This window comes from Silurus meridionalis, chromosome 13 (genome assembly GCF_014805685.1).
Source record: "Silurus meridionalis isolate SWU-2019-XX chromosome 13, ASM1480568v1, whole genome shotgun sequence".
Lineage (NCBI taxonomy): Eukaryota > Metazoa > Chordata > Actinopteri > Siluriformes > Siluridae > Silurus > Silurus meridionalis.
This window is the reverse complement of record NC_060896.1, coordinates 26,067,754-26,087,776: the sequence shown is the minus strand read 5'-3', so window position 1 is coordinate 26,087,776 and position 20,023 is coordinate 26,067,754. Positions and strand designations below refer to the sequence as shown.

The window sequence follows — 20,023 nt, the reverse complement described above, 5'->3', positions numbered from 1 at the left end:
GATCTAGGAGGAGATCATGGTCTATAGTGTCGAATGCAGCACTAAGATCTAGTAAAACCAACAGCGAGATGAAGCCTTGGTCTGAAGCTAAAAACAGGTCATTAGTTATTTTAACTAGAGCAGTTTCTGTGCTATGATGGGGCCTAAAACCTGACTGAAATTCTTCAAAGATATTGTTCTCTTGCAGGTAGGAACATAACTGTGCAGCGACAATCTTTTCTAAAATCTTAGACATAAATGGGAGATTTGAAATTGGTCTGTAATTTGATAACGTGTTTGGATCCAGATTAGGTTTTTAATGAGGGGCTTAATAACTGCTAACTTGAGGGATTTAGGACGTGACCTAAAGATAGTGAGGAGTTAATAATATTTAGAAGAGGCTCACCAGTTGTATATAACACTTCCTTCAGTAATTTAGTAGGAATTGGATCTAACTGACATGTTGTCGATTTAGCTTTGGCAATAACATTATACAGCTCTTCCTGTCCTATACATGTAAAACAGTGGAGTTGTGGAGTTGAAGGTAACACTGTCTCAGGAGATGCTGTAAGAGGTTGAACTGCCACAATTGTTTTTCTAATGTTATCTATTTTTTCAGTGAAGAAAATCATAAAGTCCTCACTACTAAACTGTGATGGAACACAATTTTCAGAGCCCTGATTTGTAGTTAGTTTAGCTACAGTACTGAAAAGGAACCTGGGATTGTTTTTGTTGTTTTCTATAAGTTTGCTCAGGTGTTCAGCTCTAGCAGCTTTTAGCGCCCGTCTGTAGCTGAGCATACTGTCTTTATACGCGATTCTAAATACCTCCAATTTAGTTTTCCTCCATTTTCTCTCCAGATTACGTGCTGTTCTCTTGAGGGCATGTGTATGACTATTATTATTGCTAGTGAGGATAAGGTCTATGTTCTTAGTTATGTCTTAAGGATGAATAGGCCAATACTTCACCCACTACTCTCTCCATCTTCCCACTGTTGTCTTTTTGTAATTCCTTTAAAAGTGTTAGTGCCCGATGTCTGTCCATCTATCATCCATCCATCCATCCATCCATCCATCCATCCATCCATCCATCCATCCATCCATCCATGTGTCTATTTTCTATTCCATCTATCCATCTAGTCATCCATTTTGTATACTTGTTATCCTCCTCGTTTATCAGCATCTATCCATCCGTCTATCAGGCCATTTTCTATACCATTTATCATTACAAGGTCCCACATATTCCCAATGTTATGACATAATGATTATTAATTAAATAAATTACATAATATAATCTGTACTTTCGGAACCCTACAGTTACAAATAACTTTGATTCGAATCGATTAAAAACTGAGTGGAACTAAACCGAATTGGTGTGTGTGTGTGTGTGTGTGTGTGTGTAAGAGAGAGAGAGAGAGAGAGAGAGAGAGAGAGAGAGAGAGAAAGAAAGATTGCAGAGAGACGACTGAGAGAAATAGAGGCAAAATGACCTATGCATCCCTTATCATCATCATCATCATCATCATCATCTCTCTCTCTCTCTCTCTCTCTCTCTCTCTCTCTTTCTCTCTCGTGTGTGTGTGTGTGTGTGTGTGTGTGTGTGTCTATCCGCGCGTGCGCGCCTCCCCTTTTTTTTTTTTTTTTTATTACCAGCATCCCACGCGCATTATCTCATTCCCACTCAGGCAGAGATATCAGTTGTTCTCCGTCCTCTTTCCAGCCCACTGCTGTTATATCTCACACTATTGAGAGACTTTTCGGATTTGTGACGGCGCTTTATGGATGTACCTCGCAGACATAGGTCCTTCTTTTTCCATCTGAAGATCACAGACTTTCACTGATGCTGCCGCTGTTGCAAGCTTCGGCTCGTGACGGCTTTAACACCAGCTCGGAGGTGAGGAGGAAAGAAAGCATCACATCTGCTCGGTTTGGTTTGTTTGTTTTTGGGGCATTTTAGAAGCACGACTGGACGTGATGCGCTGTTTCACTACTGATCTTATGCAGTCTGCATGGTTTAATATTATTAATTGTATTTTTTTGATATATTTAATGTTCTTTTACAAACAAAACTGTAAACTATAAGCTCTAAACTACAGAAGTGAGATGGCAAAAGAATTAAACAAAACATATTGCATGTGCATGTACATTTCATAACATTTATAAAAAAAATAATCACTTTTATTTCCTATAAAAAGAAAAAAGAAAGAAAGAAAGAAAAGCATGTTTTTAGACAATTTGGAAATCTGCATGGAAGCTGCATTTCTTAAATCGATATTTTCATTTTCTTTTTCCTAAAATAAATATTTCATAAAGGCATCTGTAAATATTAAGTGGTTGATCAGTGTTGATTGATTGATTTATTTTGCAATAGCAACATTTGTGCATACACTTCAGTGTTTCCCTGCTCCCTACAAACAAAACGTAATTAATTCTTGTATGTCTTCCACGTGAATGTTTTACCCCAGATTGCACAGCACTGTTCACATGAGTGGCTTTCCGAAAGCGAAACGCTGTGTTGATTTGTTCCTCCTCCTCTGGGGTCGCAGGAAGACATGAATGCTCACTCTGTGTTGCTCCCGGTCGTGTCCCTGTGTGGCAGTAATGAAACGTTTCCTTCTCTGCACTCCAGACAGGACTAGATCCCGTCCGCAGAGCCTGGATGAAGTTTCCCAGCCATGCAATGTTCTTGGAAGGCTGTGATACTGCTAGCCTTGGCCTCCATTGCCATCCAGTACACGGCCATCCGGACCTTTACGTCCAAGACGTTTCAGCTCTGCCCTGTGCCGATCCAACAGAACTGCAGCCTGAGCGGCCAGGAAGCGGACAGCCTGTTCGAGCGTGGGTGTGATGAGTATTCTTACTTTACTTTCAATACGTCACGCAAGACCCACGTCCTGGTGTTAGCAACCACCCGCAGCGGCTCATCGTTTGTGGGCCAGTTGCTGAATCAGCACTCGGATATCTTCTACCTGTTTGAACCTCTGTACCACGTCCAGACAGCTCTGATTCCACGTCTCTCTCACAGCCGGAATGCGGCTGACAGGCGAGTGATGCTGGGCGCCAGTCGGGATTTGCTGCGAAGCCTCTATGGATGTGACTTGCACTTTCTAGAGAGCTACATCAAGCCACCACCGACCAACCACACCACGGACAAGTTGTTTCGCCGCGGGGCCAGTCGAGCTCTCTGCTCCCAGCCCGTCTGTGACGCCTTCAGTCCCAGCGAGACTAATGTAGAGGAAGGTGACTGCATTAAAAAGTGTGCGATTCTCAACATGACTCTTGCTGCCGAATCTTGCCGAGATAAGCGTCATGTTGCCATAAAGATCGTCCGGGTCCCTGAAATCGGAGACTTGCGGGCCCTGGTGGAGGATCCACGCCTTAACCTGAAGGTCATTCAGCTGGTCAGAGACCCGCGAGGAATTCTCGCCTCAAGGATCGAGACCTTCCGGGACACCTACCGTCTGTGGAGGATCTGGAGGGCAACCGGAAGGAAACCCTACAACCTGGATTTGACTCAGTTGACAGTAGTTTGTGAGGACTTCTTAAGCTCGGTTTCTACCGGGCTCAGCCACCCATATTGGCTTAGGGGAAAGTACATGCTGGTGCGATATGAGGACTTAGCGAGGAACCCTCTACAGAAAACCAAGGATATCTACGACTACCTGGGGTTATCGATGGACAAAAACGTAATTGACTGGATTCAGGCGAACACCAGGGGAAGTAATGAACTGTTGACCAAACACAAGTACGGAACAGTGAGAGATTCGGCGGCTAATGCCGAAAGCTGGAGGCTCAAACTGTCCTTCGAAATGGTAGACTACACACAATCAGTGTGTCAAAAAGTATTACACAGACTGGGCTATAAAAGCGTCAACTCGGTCGAGGAGCTGAAAAATATGTCCGTCTCGCTTGTGGCAGACAAAGTTTTTGTACCGTTTTTATAATAAAGAAAGTTGCGAATGACTATTTTTGATATATTTATAAACGTTGCCTTATGATCGGGGTTACGACTATTGAGTCCATCATCATGTTCAAAATTGCACTACAATTGTATACATAAAGGTTTCTGTTTCTTTCCATCTATAAACGATAGCACAAAACATTAACGCAGAGTGCAATGCCGAAATTCTGTTCACTGAAATCATGAAGAAAAAAAAAAACACTGCTTGTCCTTTTATGCCTGACTCTTGCTTTAAGTGAATGCTGCCATATTTTCATACTTGTCATATTTTTCTCATCGAGCCCCTAAAAAGAACATTGATGACTCAATCAGGCGGAGGAATGACACTGTATGAGAACGGCTGTACAATAAACTATGAATGTTGCAGTTTACCTTTTATATCATGCTGCATTTCTGCTTCTCTGATATCTGAGAAATGGTTGCCATAGCATGGATTTATGTCCATTATAAAATTAATAGAGTTTACTAATGAGAGGTTTCTGGTTTCGTTTGTGGTTTTTAGTACGACTGGCAGAACAGATCATCCTGGAAAAAAAAACCTAAATAAAAAAGGTGCAAATGCTACATGAGGATGTGAGTCTGCAGTGTTGATGGCAGAGTGCAGCCCATTGAGATGCAGAGAGCTGGAGCAAAACGCTTTGATCTGCCTGACTGTCATGGCTGGAATCCCGCATGCTCTTATCCCACAGTCACAGGGCTGCTGGATGCATGCCTGTGCTACACCATTTCTCTTTCTGATGGTGTCGGGACTATGATCAACATGCTTTCTAGCCCTGAATAGACATTCTTTAAAGAGAATATACTTACATCATATCTCCCTCACTGAATTCTCTTACTAACTGTAATAATGGCGATATTAGTATAAGCCCTAATCCCAAACCCCAAACCTAAATCTCACGATTTTTTATTTTCGAGGAAAAGCCATAAAATAACGTTTACCATCTATTTAGTTTTAGCTGCTAAAATCGGTTGTATTATTTTGTTTTTATTGAACAACAATTATCAGCACCACAAATGGTCACAAGTACTGTACAAATGCACCAACGAAGGTAAAGGGGCTATTACTCGTCACATACGCATTACAGCACAGTGAAATTCGTTCTTCATATACATCAGTGATGATAGGAAGATGGTTTCAGAATGCAGGATCAGCCATGATACTGCACTCCTGGAGCATAAAGGGTTAAAGGTCATATTAGTGGCAGGTTAGTCAAAGTGGGATTTGAACCCCCATCCTTTCAATCAGTAACCCACAGCCTTAACCACTGAGCTACCACTTCCCTTTAAAATGCTATTGTCAATTCTGTGTCAATTGATTTCATTTGGTGTCAGAAGTGGGATGGCTACAAAATACAAAAAATGTATTTAATCTGACGTTCTGACACTTCCATAAGCAGTAAGTAAGAAGCCCATGTGAAATACAAGACTGTATATAATAAATAGGACAGATTTTTATTTCTTTAGCATTGATTTTTCTTAACGGTTTCGGAGGACAAACTAGAAATAAAGCATTAACCCGTACATTGTCTAATCAAGGTACAAATGACAAGAACAAACAAACTGTACTCTGGGTGACCCTGAATATTCAAAGATTCAAAGATTCGATAGGAGGAGCTTGACTACCAATCTCACAGTCAAATCTTCACAGAGTTGCTATGAAATGAGGGTCGTACCATTTCGGTTAAATTGGGGTGCTCAATGTCTGATTTCACATAGAACTACTGTTTTTTTTGCCCAATAAGTTCATATTCAATCTATTATGATAATGCTGTAAATAAAAATGTGAACAGAAAGAAGCTTTTTTCATCAATATTTTTAACTTGCATGAATAAATCCATCTCATGATAAATCCACTTTCCATGATTTGTGACCTACAGTACACAGAAGCATCTTGGTGGCAAGTATATGAGTATTTAACAATGTTTGGGAGATTCTTTAAAGGTATATTCTGTAAAAAAATAAATGTTGTCAATTCATTTTTGATTATTTGGTGCATCGATGTTGCACTGCAATGTAGCCGATTTCATTTGATTCGCCAACACGTGAAACTCCAGTCTGCAGTGTGGCCTTTCTGCAAGTTATCTGTTTATTTTAGGTTTATTGATCAAATTGTTTTATTTTATACATTTTCTTTTATAGCTATGTGTGATGTCCTGTACATCGTTGCTTAAAAATGTTATGAGGAATCTTCTTACTGCTACCTGGTGTCGTCGTAGTCATCTTCGTCATTTGTTTTTAAAGGTTAATGGGATTTTTTTCACCTTTCCATTCACAATCCTGATCAGCAGTACCAGAATTTTATTCTCTATCTTGCTGCATTGTTGTATGTCAACCCGTCTACTGTAGCTCTCTAACACTATACAGCACATACATCTGATCTAAGAAAGTGATGCCGAAAGTCCTCTCAGGCTTAATAACTCAGCATTGTGTTTTAAAAGCACACAGTGCTCCAGGGTAGCCTTTAAGGCTTCCTTTCACACTTGGCATGAGTTTATAAAAAAAATTGGATTGGCCATGGGGTGTTGCAGCTCATTTGTTCCTATGTTGAAGTACTTGTTTTTGGACCTGCGGATGGAGTGACCGCACAAATCTTGGTTTGCAAAAGAACGTTCCTCCAACGTTCGTCCAACCGGCGCCTAAATAGCAACAAGTAAAACTTTTTGGGTTAGTAACAGCACTTCAAGGCTGTGGACATCTGATTATTAGTACAGATGGCCCTGAGTTACGATGGTTCGACTGAACATTTTTCGATCTTACGATGACAATAACAATATGAAATTTTTTTTTAATTATTTAGTTTTTTTTTTTGCAGTCAGTCAGGCAAATGTGGCAGCATATACTCCAGCACGGCACTGTAAATTGCTTTGGGTCATCGAAACACATGTCGATCATAAGTCCCCAATAAGGTCATTGAAAAGGTGTTGCGTCTCATTTGCTTACCATAACAACTTTCTCATAGTCAAGTCAACTGGCTTTATTGTCATTTCAACCAATTACAGTACAGTCCACAGTAATATGGCACAGTCAGACTACATAAAGGTGCTACAGTACATAAATGAACACAAGATGACACTAAACTAACTATACACAAGCCATTGTTGTGCAAAAATTCAGTACAATAACACAACACAAAAACACTGTACCATTGCAGCATAATGCAGCACATGTGCAAATGAATTGTCTCTATACTAATAAATACTGTACATGTAAATGTGTGTGTGTGTGTGTGTGTGTGTGTGTGTGTGTGTGTGTGTGTGTGTGTGTGCAGCAGTCCAGTCACTTGCTGAGGAGTCTGATGGCTTGTGGAAAGAAACTGTTACACAGTCTTGCTGTGAGGGCTCGAGTGCTTCGGTACCTTTTTTTAGATGGCAGGAGGTGTGTGTGATTCTCCAACCACTGCACAGCCATTTGGATGGAATGGTAGTGTAGCTTAGTGGTTGAGATGTTGTGCTTTTGATTGTATCCAAGCACCATTAAGTGCTGGGTCCTTGAGCAAGGCCCATGATTAATATCAATGTTTAATTTTATTGCCCCACTTGCACAAGTGTACAAATGCACCACTGTTTTCCACAAAACAAGGGTTTGGTTCTCATATAAAACACCAGGCCATAGTATAAAAGAAAGGTGTAATAGTGATCTATAGGCGCCCAGTGTAAACATCTGGCCTTTCTCACTGTCCAGTTTTGCTGTGGTGCTGATTATCGCATCTCTCAATAGAGGTGTATTTATAAGTCTGCCCTTAAGGTCACACTCTGCCAATGTGAGCTGCCTATAAGGGTATGAACTGCTAAATTCCCAATGCTAGGTTTTTAGCAGAGAAGGAAATTATATGATCCTTTTTTTGCATCCAATCAAAGACATTTGGCTGCCTATAAATTATAACACGTGAGTTAGCAAATTTATCCAGTATCCCGTACTTGTCCATGTTATACCTGCTCCTTGTAACAGAATGTGCCGTATCTGAGCTGCCAAACAAAATGATTATTTCACACTCCTGGTGGCAGGCTTGCCTCATGTGCCCGAAATAAAGATCTTTTCAATCCCTGTCATTACTAAGCACTAACAACAAAGCAGCAAATTCTCCTGTAGTACATAAACACGGTTCCAGCTTTGCGGTTTCATTGCTATCTTTAGATTAATTGCAGAGTCATTATTTTCAAATAAGGTCCATTGAAGTTAATTTCTCCAACCTGCCATGCTAGAAAATTGCTGTGGTTTATTTCATTAGATTATTATTTTTTTCTTCACAGCTGTTTTTTTTTTTTTTGTATTCTCTTGACTACACACAGCAACACAAAATCATCCTTATCTAGAATTCAGTTTAAAGTCTGGCCAAGTGATGCAGTGAAAAGCTTCACATCTGACGCACAGCTCCAGGGTCCTCAAATCGATCCTGAGCTTGAGGTGGTGTCTGTGTGGGTTTCAGATTTTTCCATGCATCCATGTGAATTTCCTCCAGTTTCCTGCTAAATCCCACATACATGGACCTGGAAATCTGTGTGTGTGTGTGTATATGTGCGTGTGTATGTGTGTGTGTGTGTGTGTGTGTGTGTGTGTGTGTGTGTGTGTGTGTGTAGGTATACATAGTTCATCTGATTCGTATCTCATCCTGCCTTCAAGTTATCAATATACCATAGATAATATAAGGAAGAAACCTTGAGAGAACCCAGACTCAAAAGGGGAGCCCATCCTCATTTGGGTTATATCAAGATACCTGCCTTGTGACCAGTCAATAATTTTAATGCATTTCATGTTCAGGGCTTGTAAAAAACACCGTGTTTTTTATGGTTTTTGAAAGACGCATGCATGTTCCTTCTGTTTCTACAGTATGCGACAAACTAGGTCATGTAACACTAGGAAGATCAAACAAATAACCAAAAAAATATATAAATGTCTAGATGTTCCACTTCACAATGGATTTACACATCATTTCAGCACCTGGACAGTACATTTCTCCAAAGGTTTTGCAGTGCCAAGATGTTCTTTAATAGTTAAAGGACTAGTTCACTTTCCGGTGATCCAGTTCATCCCAGAGCAGTTCAATAGGATTTAGGTGTGGTGACTGGGCAGGCCATTCCATGAAAGTGTAAAGATGGTCAGATCTCTCAATGAGAACCCCAAGAACTGCCATGCAACAAAACAAGAAACTTTCTAATCTGAGAAAAAGATCTCTTTAATCTGAGGAGAGAAAGCCATTTGTTTAGCTGCCCTCTTACCCATCATTGAGCCCAACTCTTTCCCTCCTTGAAATATTGCCGGGTCATGGAAAGGTGACTTAGAAGTTCCCTGAATTCAAGCTACTATAATTGCATACTGTAATTATAAAATTTTAAGAATGTATGGTATCATTTTTAAGGCCTCGAAATATGATGTCAGTCCCATATCGGTAGATAAGACCAAAACTAAAGATCACGGGTTTAGGGAGAATTCTGTCCTACTGATGTAAGGGTTGTCCCAGAGAAGATCTTTATCAAGTGTTAGAATTTTTTTTTACCTGAGGTGGTATTTGGTTTCCTGTCGAAACGCTCTGGGAAGCATTCTTCCCACACAGTCTCTGTGTGTGTGTCTATTGACAGGTACAGTGACTCTTTAACAATTCTTTTGTAAACTGCATTGCTGAACTATTTGGTTTTATGCTGATCGTGTTGTGAAACCTTTTTACTTTATTTTTTTATTAGTTCTAGATTTCACTTTTTTTAAATTGATTATTGCCTGGCAAATAAATCTACAATTCTGGATTAACTCTGAAATTTCCTGAAATAATTAATATCTGGTAGATTATGTAGTCTGGTGTTACCACAAATCAGGATAGTACATAGGATACACAGGATAGTACATAGCAAAGGCTCATGAACGGATTCAAAATAAATGATTAATTTAAAAAAACGGACTGCTCCGAATAATCTAATAAATATAAAGAAGAAATACAACCAATAACGTGATCAACTTGAATTATATATATATATTTAAGATAAATCTTTATTACAAATTGCAGTCAGATTAAAGTAAAAAAAATTGGAATCATGTAACAAATTGCCATATTTTTTAGTAACCTTTACAGCAGCGAAAAAAAGACATGAAGCAGAACTTTACCCACATTAGGTGATTCCGTCGTTGCCATTTTGGTTTATTATTCCTTTCACCATGTAAACCAACATGTATGATATAGTAGTATCGTTAGTAAATATAAACTGAAACTTGTGAAATGGAACGTGACATTAAAAAGTCTACTATTATTGCCTAAGGTGACAGTTTATTGAAAATGAATAGATTTAAATGACCTAGTCTGTTGCATAGAAAATATAATATCAAATATACAAAAGTATACACATGCAAGTATCTCTCAAAAATGACGAGGAGTTTCAGAACTTTGGACAGCTATCGTGTAGCAGGTCTCCTCTGATACGTACTACATTAATAAATGTGAAAAACATATTCAGTAAAATGTATCTTCATTTCTGAATGATCTGTAACAGATACAACCCACCTGGAATAATCATATTAGGACATAGTTTACTAACCAATACGGCATGTCGGTTTCCTTTGTCAATAGACTTCCAGAGCAGAAGCACATTAAAATATATCATATATTTTCAAGACCTGCTTTCTTTATCATCTCTTTATTCCTATGTTCAGAAATTCAGGTTATTATAACACAAAAATCTCTATTTCCAATTATGTATTTATTTATTTGCTGTTGTATTTATTAGTTTGTTTGCAACTTTTTTATTCACTATTCAGTCTCAGATCAGCTATTCAGATGACTGGCCTGTATTGAGGATCCACTGAAGCATGGCCTGGAGGATTAGAGGCTGTGAATTAAAAAGCTTCTGGTTCTCTTTAAGATAAACAGGATCACAGATTCAAGACACCGCACTGTTACATCACTTAGGAGTGAAAATCTTTAGTTCTGGAGATTTACTTCTTTGGCTTTGCTGTGGTTTGGTTGTTAAGCCGTGACTCAGCGCGTTTCTGTGGATCATATGTGGGGAAAGTGGAAGTGGAATGGATCATTGCAGACATGATACCAGATTTCCTTAATGACAAATTAAAAACAAGCAAGAGGACAGATTTAAAATTGTTTCAAGAGAAAATAATATTGTATTTATTTATTTATTTATTTATTTATTTATTTATTTATCTTATGTAATCGTGACAGTGTTGCTGATCTCTATCTATCTATCTATCTATCTATCTATCTATCTATCTATCTATCTATCTATCTATCTATCTATCTATCTATCTATCTATCTATCTATCTATCTATCGTACTTTCCGGACTATAAAGCGCACCCTTGTATAAGCTGAATTTTACAAATACTTTTATTTTGAACATAAATAAGCCGCACTTGTGTATAAGCCGCTACACTGAAACTAATGAACTTTACACAGGCTTTACCGAAAGACAGTGTCTGTTACACGGTGTAACGGGTGAAATATGTTGTGGCAGAGCACCATTTTGGGAACAGCACGTCACTGAAATATGTTGTGGCAGAGCACCATTTTGGGAACAGCACGTCACTGCATTCTACCGGTATTACTGCGTGTGTGCGTGTGAGACTGAGGAATATGTCCTTATTATTTTCTAAAGCTCATTTCTAAGTTTCTTTGACTAACCCGTAATGCTGTTGCCAAGAATAATAAAAAAGCACGAGTTTTGGAAACCTGTCTGTGCTTATATGATTTCTGTTGTAACTGGAGTTAGCGAGCTCTCCCTTCACCCAGACTCAACGCTTTACAACGGCTTGTATCTAAACACTAGCTGACCAAGAAAGTCATTGTTCACTGTGTTTCTCCTTCCTTTCACAACTATTTCTCTCGGGAGTTTAACTTTTAGCATTGTCGTGCGTTTAAAAATCACCCAATGAAAGCTTTTCTCCCGATGCCGTGCAGCTCAGAACACAGGTGAAGTGCATTTTTACGTTTTCGTTTGGAAATTTCATTGGTCTAATGTTATGGGGTTCAGTTTTTTAGCTTGAAGTTTGTGAAACCGGGAAAAACCCAGGAAAAATCTATAAATTAGCCGTTTCGTTGTTTAAGCCGCGGGGTTCAAAGCGTGGGAAAAAAGTAGCGGCTTATTGTCCGAAAAATACGGTATCTGTCTGTCTGTCTGTCTGTCTGTCTGTCTGTCCGGCTTTTTTTCCATCAGCACTGTGTCTGTTAGATCTCAGCTGAGCTCTAATTTCCAGCAACCCCAAAGCATGCAGATGCTTCCGTACTCACAGTTACCCACCATCTAATGAGACACACCTCTCTCTCTCTGTTACTGTGTTTGATTTCCTGGTTTTTCGTTCTCGTACCTTGGTTTGGTTTTCCTTCGTTGCTAAGTGCCTGACCCATTGCATGATCCCGATCTTGAGTCGTGCTTCAGATTTGTTTGCCATCGTTTTTATTAAACTCGCCTAAACTCACCTGCTTGCATATGTTTGAGTTCTCATTACATGACTCATTATTTAGTGACATGCCATAATTAATGCATTATACCAATGTGGAGCTGTGACACATATGATTGTGATTGCATTGAGGCAGGCTAAAACATTCTTTTATGTGTGTGTGTATGTATATATATATATATATATATATATATATATATATAATTACTAATGAAACATGAAACATTAAAGGTCATATATGTTATCAGATGACTGGATTTGCCTCTTATTTAAAAAGAATATTTACAGGATATACTGGTTTTGCTTTGCACAAGGTTCTTTCACAACAAAACACATGTATTATTGTAGTCTGAGCCATAGGAAGCCCCATTAAATTTTTCAATGTACATTATGTACACTATACAATGCACATTAATCTCAGTCTGAATAAAGAATAGCTTCAAGTTTAGATTTTTTTCTCCACAGGAATTGCATTTCCTATGGTACCACTATTGCTCAGCTCTGACATGTTCTTATGATATAAATGCCATTATTTGTCGAGAAGTGCATGAGTATGTGTCATTTTTACTGATGTACTGATACCTTTTCTTTCAAAAAAAGTGTATTAGTGTTATTGAATAGAACACCAAAGTGGTAAAAGCTCTGCTTCTGTCATGCTCTTATATAAACAGCAGTGCATTCGTAACTTTTTCTGTTTTTAGCTATATCTGTGGAGTGTGCAAAGCAGGATTCTGCTGAGAAAAAGACTTGCCTACCTCTGTATTCAGACACTAAAGACCGAGGCTAAACTGCATGGTGGCCCATTTCTCTGCATTCAAACATGGAGACAGTGTGTGCTTTCTTCTTTTCCTGAAATATGATACATAGACCGGATGGAGGTAAACTCTTCATTGTATGATTGCAGTGAAAACAATGATACAGGAGTATAGGAAGTTAACAAAACATGCCATGGATCTTAGATAGCTTTGTCGACCCAAGCTCCAACACGGAGACAAAACTTGTTAAATAATATCTTTTTTTCCCATTGTTTAATGTCGGTTTTGGTTTAATTATGTGCTATGTGAAACCAAATCAACTGAACTAGCAAAACACACCAAAAAGAAAAAAAAAATCCCTTTGTACTTAAGGTGTTTGATTCTGAAACGACTTCAAATATACCATCTAATAATCAAATCTAATTAGGGATGTGCATCTCCATAACTGAGGCTGATGCATAGCCAACGACGATACATCAAAGATACATATGAAGCAGCTACTGATGCGATGAAATACTATTCACCCCACTACAATTTAGTGAGATCCGATTTGAATCAAAACAATGCAATTCACTGTAGTACGATGCAATGGAAAAAACATGATGCTATGCAATTCAATATGGTACAGATACTGTAGTTTGCATTTTTTTGCTTCAAGACTGACAAGACTGACTGAAGTGTCTTCTGACTTCTAACACATGGTCCTTTCACAAACAGTCCTCTGTAGAGCAAAAAAAAGATTCAATAGAACCAAACGTTTCTTTCTTGTTTTGTTTCCAGGAAGATGCAGCTCTACCTCTGCCATGTTAATCTATATTCTATGTTACTCTCACGACACGCCTCCACCGGGTAGTGTTGTGATATTCACGTAGCAGCAGTGGTGCTGAGAGAACGTGCTCAAGAAACAGATAAGCGAGAACAAATCAATTTACATATCAAATATTTGGTCTCAAATGATTGGTCCCTTTTTTATCTCCAGCAACATATGGTTCTTCCCTATACCACAGCAATTTACCACAAAGTGAAAGGTACACAAATGTATAGGAAATCTCTGGATATTGTAGCTTTACATTTTCCCTGCACATCTAGGAGACTCAAGCCTGTTCCAGCATGTCAATGCCCCTGTGCACAAAGCCAGCTCCATGAAGATATGAATTACATGGCCTGTTATAGAGCACTGAACTCGACCGTACTGAAAAACTTTGGCATGGATGTGAACGCTGACTGTACCCCAGGTCTCCTCACTTTACCTACATCAGTACCTGACTTTACTAACACCCATATGGCTCCAAAATCTAGTGGAACATCTTCCCAGAAGAGTTCTTATCAGCACAAATGGGGTCTAAATATGGGAATGGGATGTTCAAAAAGCACAGGTTCAGGTGTCCACAAAATTCTGTCCAAACAGTGTATATTAACATATGAATAAATGTCTTTGTTTAAAAAAATTTGGTTTAATAAAAGAATATTTTTTGGCTTTTATTAATATTATTTTTTACAAAATTAACATATAAAAAAAATATATATTGTCTCGATATTCTCCCACATCCATCATGTCTGATTTATATTGTTTTTTATGCATCACGTGTAGAGACACTTGTTGTTCTGAGTGTGAGTTCATTATGTTTATTTATTACTGCCTGAATATTTCACCTGTCCATAAATTAGGCCCTTGTGGATGCAGATCTCATGGTGTAAAAATCCATTATGAGCCCCGCTTAGACCTTTACCCCAGTGTGTTTGTCTGTATCCAAGGCAACTTGAGGTGATGAAGTACAGCGCACTGCTGAGGAGCATAATTTGACAGAATGATACATAACTGCTTATTGCTTTTTCTCTTTGAGAGGAAATGCAAAGCAGAGATTCTTCACTCCATCACCGGCTCGCTCTATTCGTCTGACAACTTCCTGCCCCTCACCCCCACCCCATGAACCGCCTCTGTTTACTCGTTCTCCTCCAGGTTTCTTTTTGCCCTCTACTTATCATATACAGCAGACATCATTTACAGTGCTTAACATTAAATCAAACACACATTTATTTGAATTCATACGATTCCTTTTGAACATTTCTGTCTTTTCCGATGCCCCTGTGTACAAAGCGAGCTCCTTGAAAACATGGGTTTGAGTGGAAGATCTCCGAGCTCTGACCTCGAACTTATCGAACACCTTTGGGGTGAATGTGAACGCTGACTGCACCCCAGAACTCTTTACCTCACCTACATCAGTACATAAGTTTTCATACATATGAAAATATATGGAGCTTATTATAAGAGCAAATGGCGACTAAATGTAGAAAGAGAAGTTCCAAAAACACATGCAATCCTTATGGTCAGGTGTCCAAAACTTTTGACCAAATTGTGTATGTATACTTTATATTCTTCATGTTCTTGTTATTATTAACACTTTATTTAAATTTCCCTTCTTCTCATGCTTTCTATGTATCCTGTTGTATGTTCTTTCTTTATTGCAGTGACTAAATGTTAATAAGGTGTGTGTGAGTGTGTTAATGAAGTAGTGTGCATACAAACAACATTTCTGAAATGTAACACATATTATCTGTAACATACAATTTTACGGACTATATTAGATTTTAATTGAGTAAAAGATCAATTTAACATTACTTTAATTAATTGATTGATAGTTTGATACTTTTAATGTATCAAACACAGAAAAGTGTGTGGATGGTCAGAATGAGGCCGGAAAAAAAATAAATAAAAAAAATTATATATATATATATATATATATATATATATATATATATATATATATATATATATATATATATATATATATATATATATATATATATATATATTGTGCTGGTCCTCTTTTTTGCTGTAAAAAATAGCTACAGGAGCTTATCTGTTGGATCGGACCACAAGGACCAGCCTTCGCTCCCCTCGTGCATCATTGAGCCTCAGACCACTGTTCCTTCCTTGGAGCACTTTTGATAGATACTGACCACTGCAGACTGGGAACATCCCATAAGAGCTGCAGTTTTGTTTTCTCTGACCCAGTCGTCTAGACATCACAATTTAGCCATCACAATATTTGCTCAAATCCTTGCACTTGCCCATTTTTCCTTCTTTTAACACATCAAATTTGACCATAAAATGTTTACTTGCTGCCTAATATATCCTAACCACTAGCAGGTGCCATTATTAAGAGATAATCAGTGTGATTCAGTTCATCGCTCATAATGTTACAATGTTATGATATCATGTTTAGTCGGTGTATATGATGTGATCTAATTGTTAATACAATCAAGATCTACACCTGAAGTACAACATGGTTATAAAATGAGATCTCGGGGAATATCATATTTCATCTGAGGACTGAGGATATGATTGTGTCGTGTCTGATTAAAAAACGTATCGTCTGACCATCGTCTGCTGGTCATTACGTTTGAAGGATGTCTAACATGACGTGTCATTGCCGAAACCGTTTCTCTTCCTCGAAGCTGCACATTAGTAACTGCTGGGAAAAAAAAAAAAAAATAATAATAATAATAATAAATATTGTAATAATAATAAAAATAATAATAATTAATGTATATATATATATATATATATATATATATATATATATATATATATATATATATACACATTAATTATTAATAATAAAATAATAATATATATATATATATATATATATATATATATATATATATATATATATATATATATATATATATATATATATATATATATATCGCAACAAACTTTTTCCAGAATGACAGCTTTCTCTGATTCACTTCTCTGACCCCTCTTTGATCAGTCCTCTCTCAAAACACCCGAAGAGCTTCCCTTTGTGGAAACTGTCAGCCTAACTCTTATCTTGGGTGACCTTTGACCTTTGATTTAGTCTAAATCTCAGCAGTGGGCTTTTCTTTGAAGAAATCAGACTGACTTTTGACTTGTTGTTGCCAAGAGTTGCTGTATGTTGATTGGTTGATACATTTATATAAAAGGAAAACCCAAATAAATTAATATTTCTATTCATTTGCAAGAGAAGAAAATTATTAAAAGGATATTACGTAGAATTTCAACTCCTTTTACTGACAGGTTGGTCTATTTCTACATTTTCTACAACTTCATGAAGATCTGCTTTACATGGTTTGTAGTGAAAGATCTTCTACATAAAGCTCCAATCCTACTGAATATCTTTGGGATGAATGTGAACGCTGACTGCACTCCAGGTCTTCTCACCTCACCTACATTAGTACCTGACTTTACTAACAAGCTTGTGGCTGAAAGAATCTCACACTAATCTCCACAAAATTCAGTGGAACATCTTCCCAGACGAGTGGAGGTTATTATAACAACAAATGAAGACTAACACACCAATTTTATGCTGAGGTGTGAACAAACTTTAGTGCTTATAGTGTAAATTCAATCTGTATACATTTACTGTAATGTAAAGTATTATCCAAGCAAATTGGGTGTCAAAGTTCTCAGACAGTTTATCTGTTACTTAGATGAATGTTGATTACGATGATGAAATAGACTCAGTAGTGAAGTGTGATTGAAATAAACAAAACTTTTTATCGGAGCCAAAGTGTCAGACTTTATATTTATTTTTGACTGAATTGTCAGATGATAAACAATAATGAGTTTTTTTCTTCTCCCAGCACAGTCCTGAACATTTTCTTCTATCTTATTCCCAGCCTTATCACAGAGCACTTCTCCACTACGTCCTCTTCCTCCTGAGACTGATTGTGCACTATTTGTACAATCAGTATTGTCCTGAGACATTATACACATATTTACACCTCGGGTCTGCTTGTAAGAAATAGATTGTATCGTTCCATCGCAAAGAAAAAAATAAATAAATAAATCACAGCATTCTCTAACGATGCTCTCGAGCTATTGCTCCGTCAAAATCTCACCAGTGGCTCATTAACATAACAACTTATTTTAAATCTTACGCGGCGGACGGATTTATCCATCACTGCAGTGAAGTGATGCAACGGCAGCCCCGAATATGGCAACCACGCCAACATGAAACACTTTCCCACAGATGTTATAACTGGATCTTCTCCATATTATCATGCGTCTGATGAAACAAATAGGAAATTGCAGCCTGCCGGAACCGACTCGAGATGGAATCCAGTAACAACAGTTCAATAATTTGGATTGTAGATCATAAGATGTTATTTTAGTTCTAGCAATGGCAATGTGGAACATGACGGCTCATACTGACCAAATAGTAGACGTGAAATTAGAGATACTGACATGAATATGAAAGGGAAAGATGACCAGTCTGTTTCTCTTCATCAGAAAAATCATACACCCTTACTACCGGGGGATTCAGGTCACATACTCCCACTCTCGCTTCACATTAGCACTTGAACTAGAAAGATGAGTTTTGATGCAAGGACAAAAAAACAAAAGATACCATGTCACTATTCAGACCGGAGAAAATAAAATGATGTGAACAGTATGTAAAATATTTCTGACTCAACATATCTATTTCTCCTTTCCACTCTTCAGGGCTGCCTGATTCATCCCAACAACCTAACTGTACCTCTGGATGGAGTATACATTCTTTTAATAGCGCTAATCACCTCTGTGAAGTTGCATTGGGACATTGTAAAAAGCACTCTACAAATAACATTTTATTGAATTTAATTAGGCTTCTGGTCCAATAAGCTTTCAGCTAATGAATTTAGAAGCATGATATCGGCTAAAGATCTGCTAAAAGCACTGACACTGGAGACTCCTTCCAAAAGTGATTAATAAACCTCTCCTATTGGTAAACAATTACCATTAAACATCCTGTAACATTTGTGAATATACTGTACAAGTGATAACGTATAAGAAAAAGCATATTCACCTGTGATTTGATTTCCTACTTTCAGACGGCTAGAATCAGACCAATCAGAAGCAAGAATTTAACATTGCTGTGGTATAGTAATAATAATAATAATGATAATAATAATAATAATAATAATAATAATAATAATAATAATAATAATATTATTATTATTATTATTATACTAATTGTCTTTATTTTATATAATGACCTTTAAAGTTGCGCACATTTTTTCATTTACACAGTTACATTTCCAAGCATAAAAATAATAAATAAAAACAATAAAAAAAATGATAAAAAAAATAAATAAAATAAATTAAAAAAAAAATAATAATAATAATAATTAAATAATTAAATAAAATAAACATTGCAAAATTTTAAAAAATTATCTGAAAGCTACCCTGAAAAAACATTTTTAAGAACAGATTTAAAAACACTAAAAGATAACCAATAATGACAAATATCACATAGATCTGCTTGTGGTTGCTTTCTTGGGAGGTAGTAACAAAAAGTAGTTCTTTGCATTGTTTAAGGTGAACTAAGTGAAACAGCACCTTTTCCAATTTCACAAATATTCAGCGCTCTCCACTGAGGGTTGAAGAAAAAGGAATTGAATGTCGATACAAATGCTGAATAAGCTGAAGCAGTGATGCCCTACTTGGGAGTGAGCGAGCACTGTCTAATTACAGCTGTTCTGATTGAACGGCTCAGGGGGAGGTTTTAATTGCACTGTGGAGATGGTGTGTATTCAAACTCTTCCCATGCTGCACCACTGCCCTCACCCTTGCACTCCTACTGGATTTGCCGGACTCATGTAATGAGACAGAACACTCCCACACACATTCTCCCACACACACACACACACACACACACACACACACACACACACACACACACACATGCACACAATGCAAGTGGAATGCATACTAATCGTGTGGTTGGAATATCCACCACCTGAGCTGTTGCGATTATTGTAAAAAACATGAGTGTGCCCTCATTTTGGACGCCAGACCCATACTAATAAGGATGTGTTCATAAAATAGTTAGCTTCTGTTTTAAAATCTGATTGGCTAAGCCAATGTGTCAATGCGATGTTGATGGCATCTTATACGCAGTTTAC

The 20,023-nt window shown here is 37.6% G+C and overlaps 1 protein-coding gene across 1 annotated transcript; it reads left to right on the top strand.

Annotated features, from left to right (window-relative positions):
- The first annotated feature begins 1,625 nt into the window (after positions 1-1,625).
- On the top strand, positions 1,626-3,941 carry LOC124395435 (carbohydrate sulfotransferase 1-like). The gene is made up of 2 exons (XM_046863902.1): positions 1,626-1,872; positions 2,608-3,941. Exon 2 carries the CDS (start codon positions 2,654-2,656, stop codon positions 3,920-3,922), a length of 1,269 nt encoding a protein of 422 aa, XP_046719858.1. The 5' UTR covers positions 1,626-1,872; positions 2,608-2,653; the 3' UTR covers positions 3,923-3,941.
- The last annotated feature ends 16,082 nt before the right edge of the window (positions 3,942-20,023 follow it).

Coding starts and splice junctions, on each gene's coding strand:
- LOC124395435 (XM_046863902.1), top strand. CDS start 2,654: ATGCAATGTTCTTGGAAGGCTGTGATACTGCTAGCCTTGGCCTCCATT.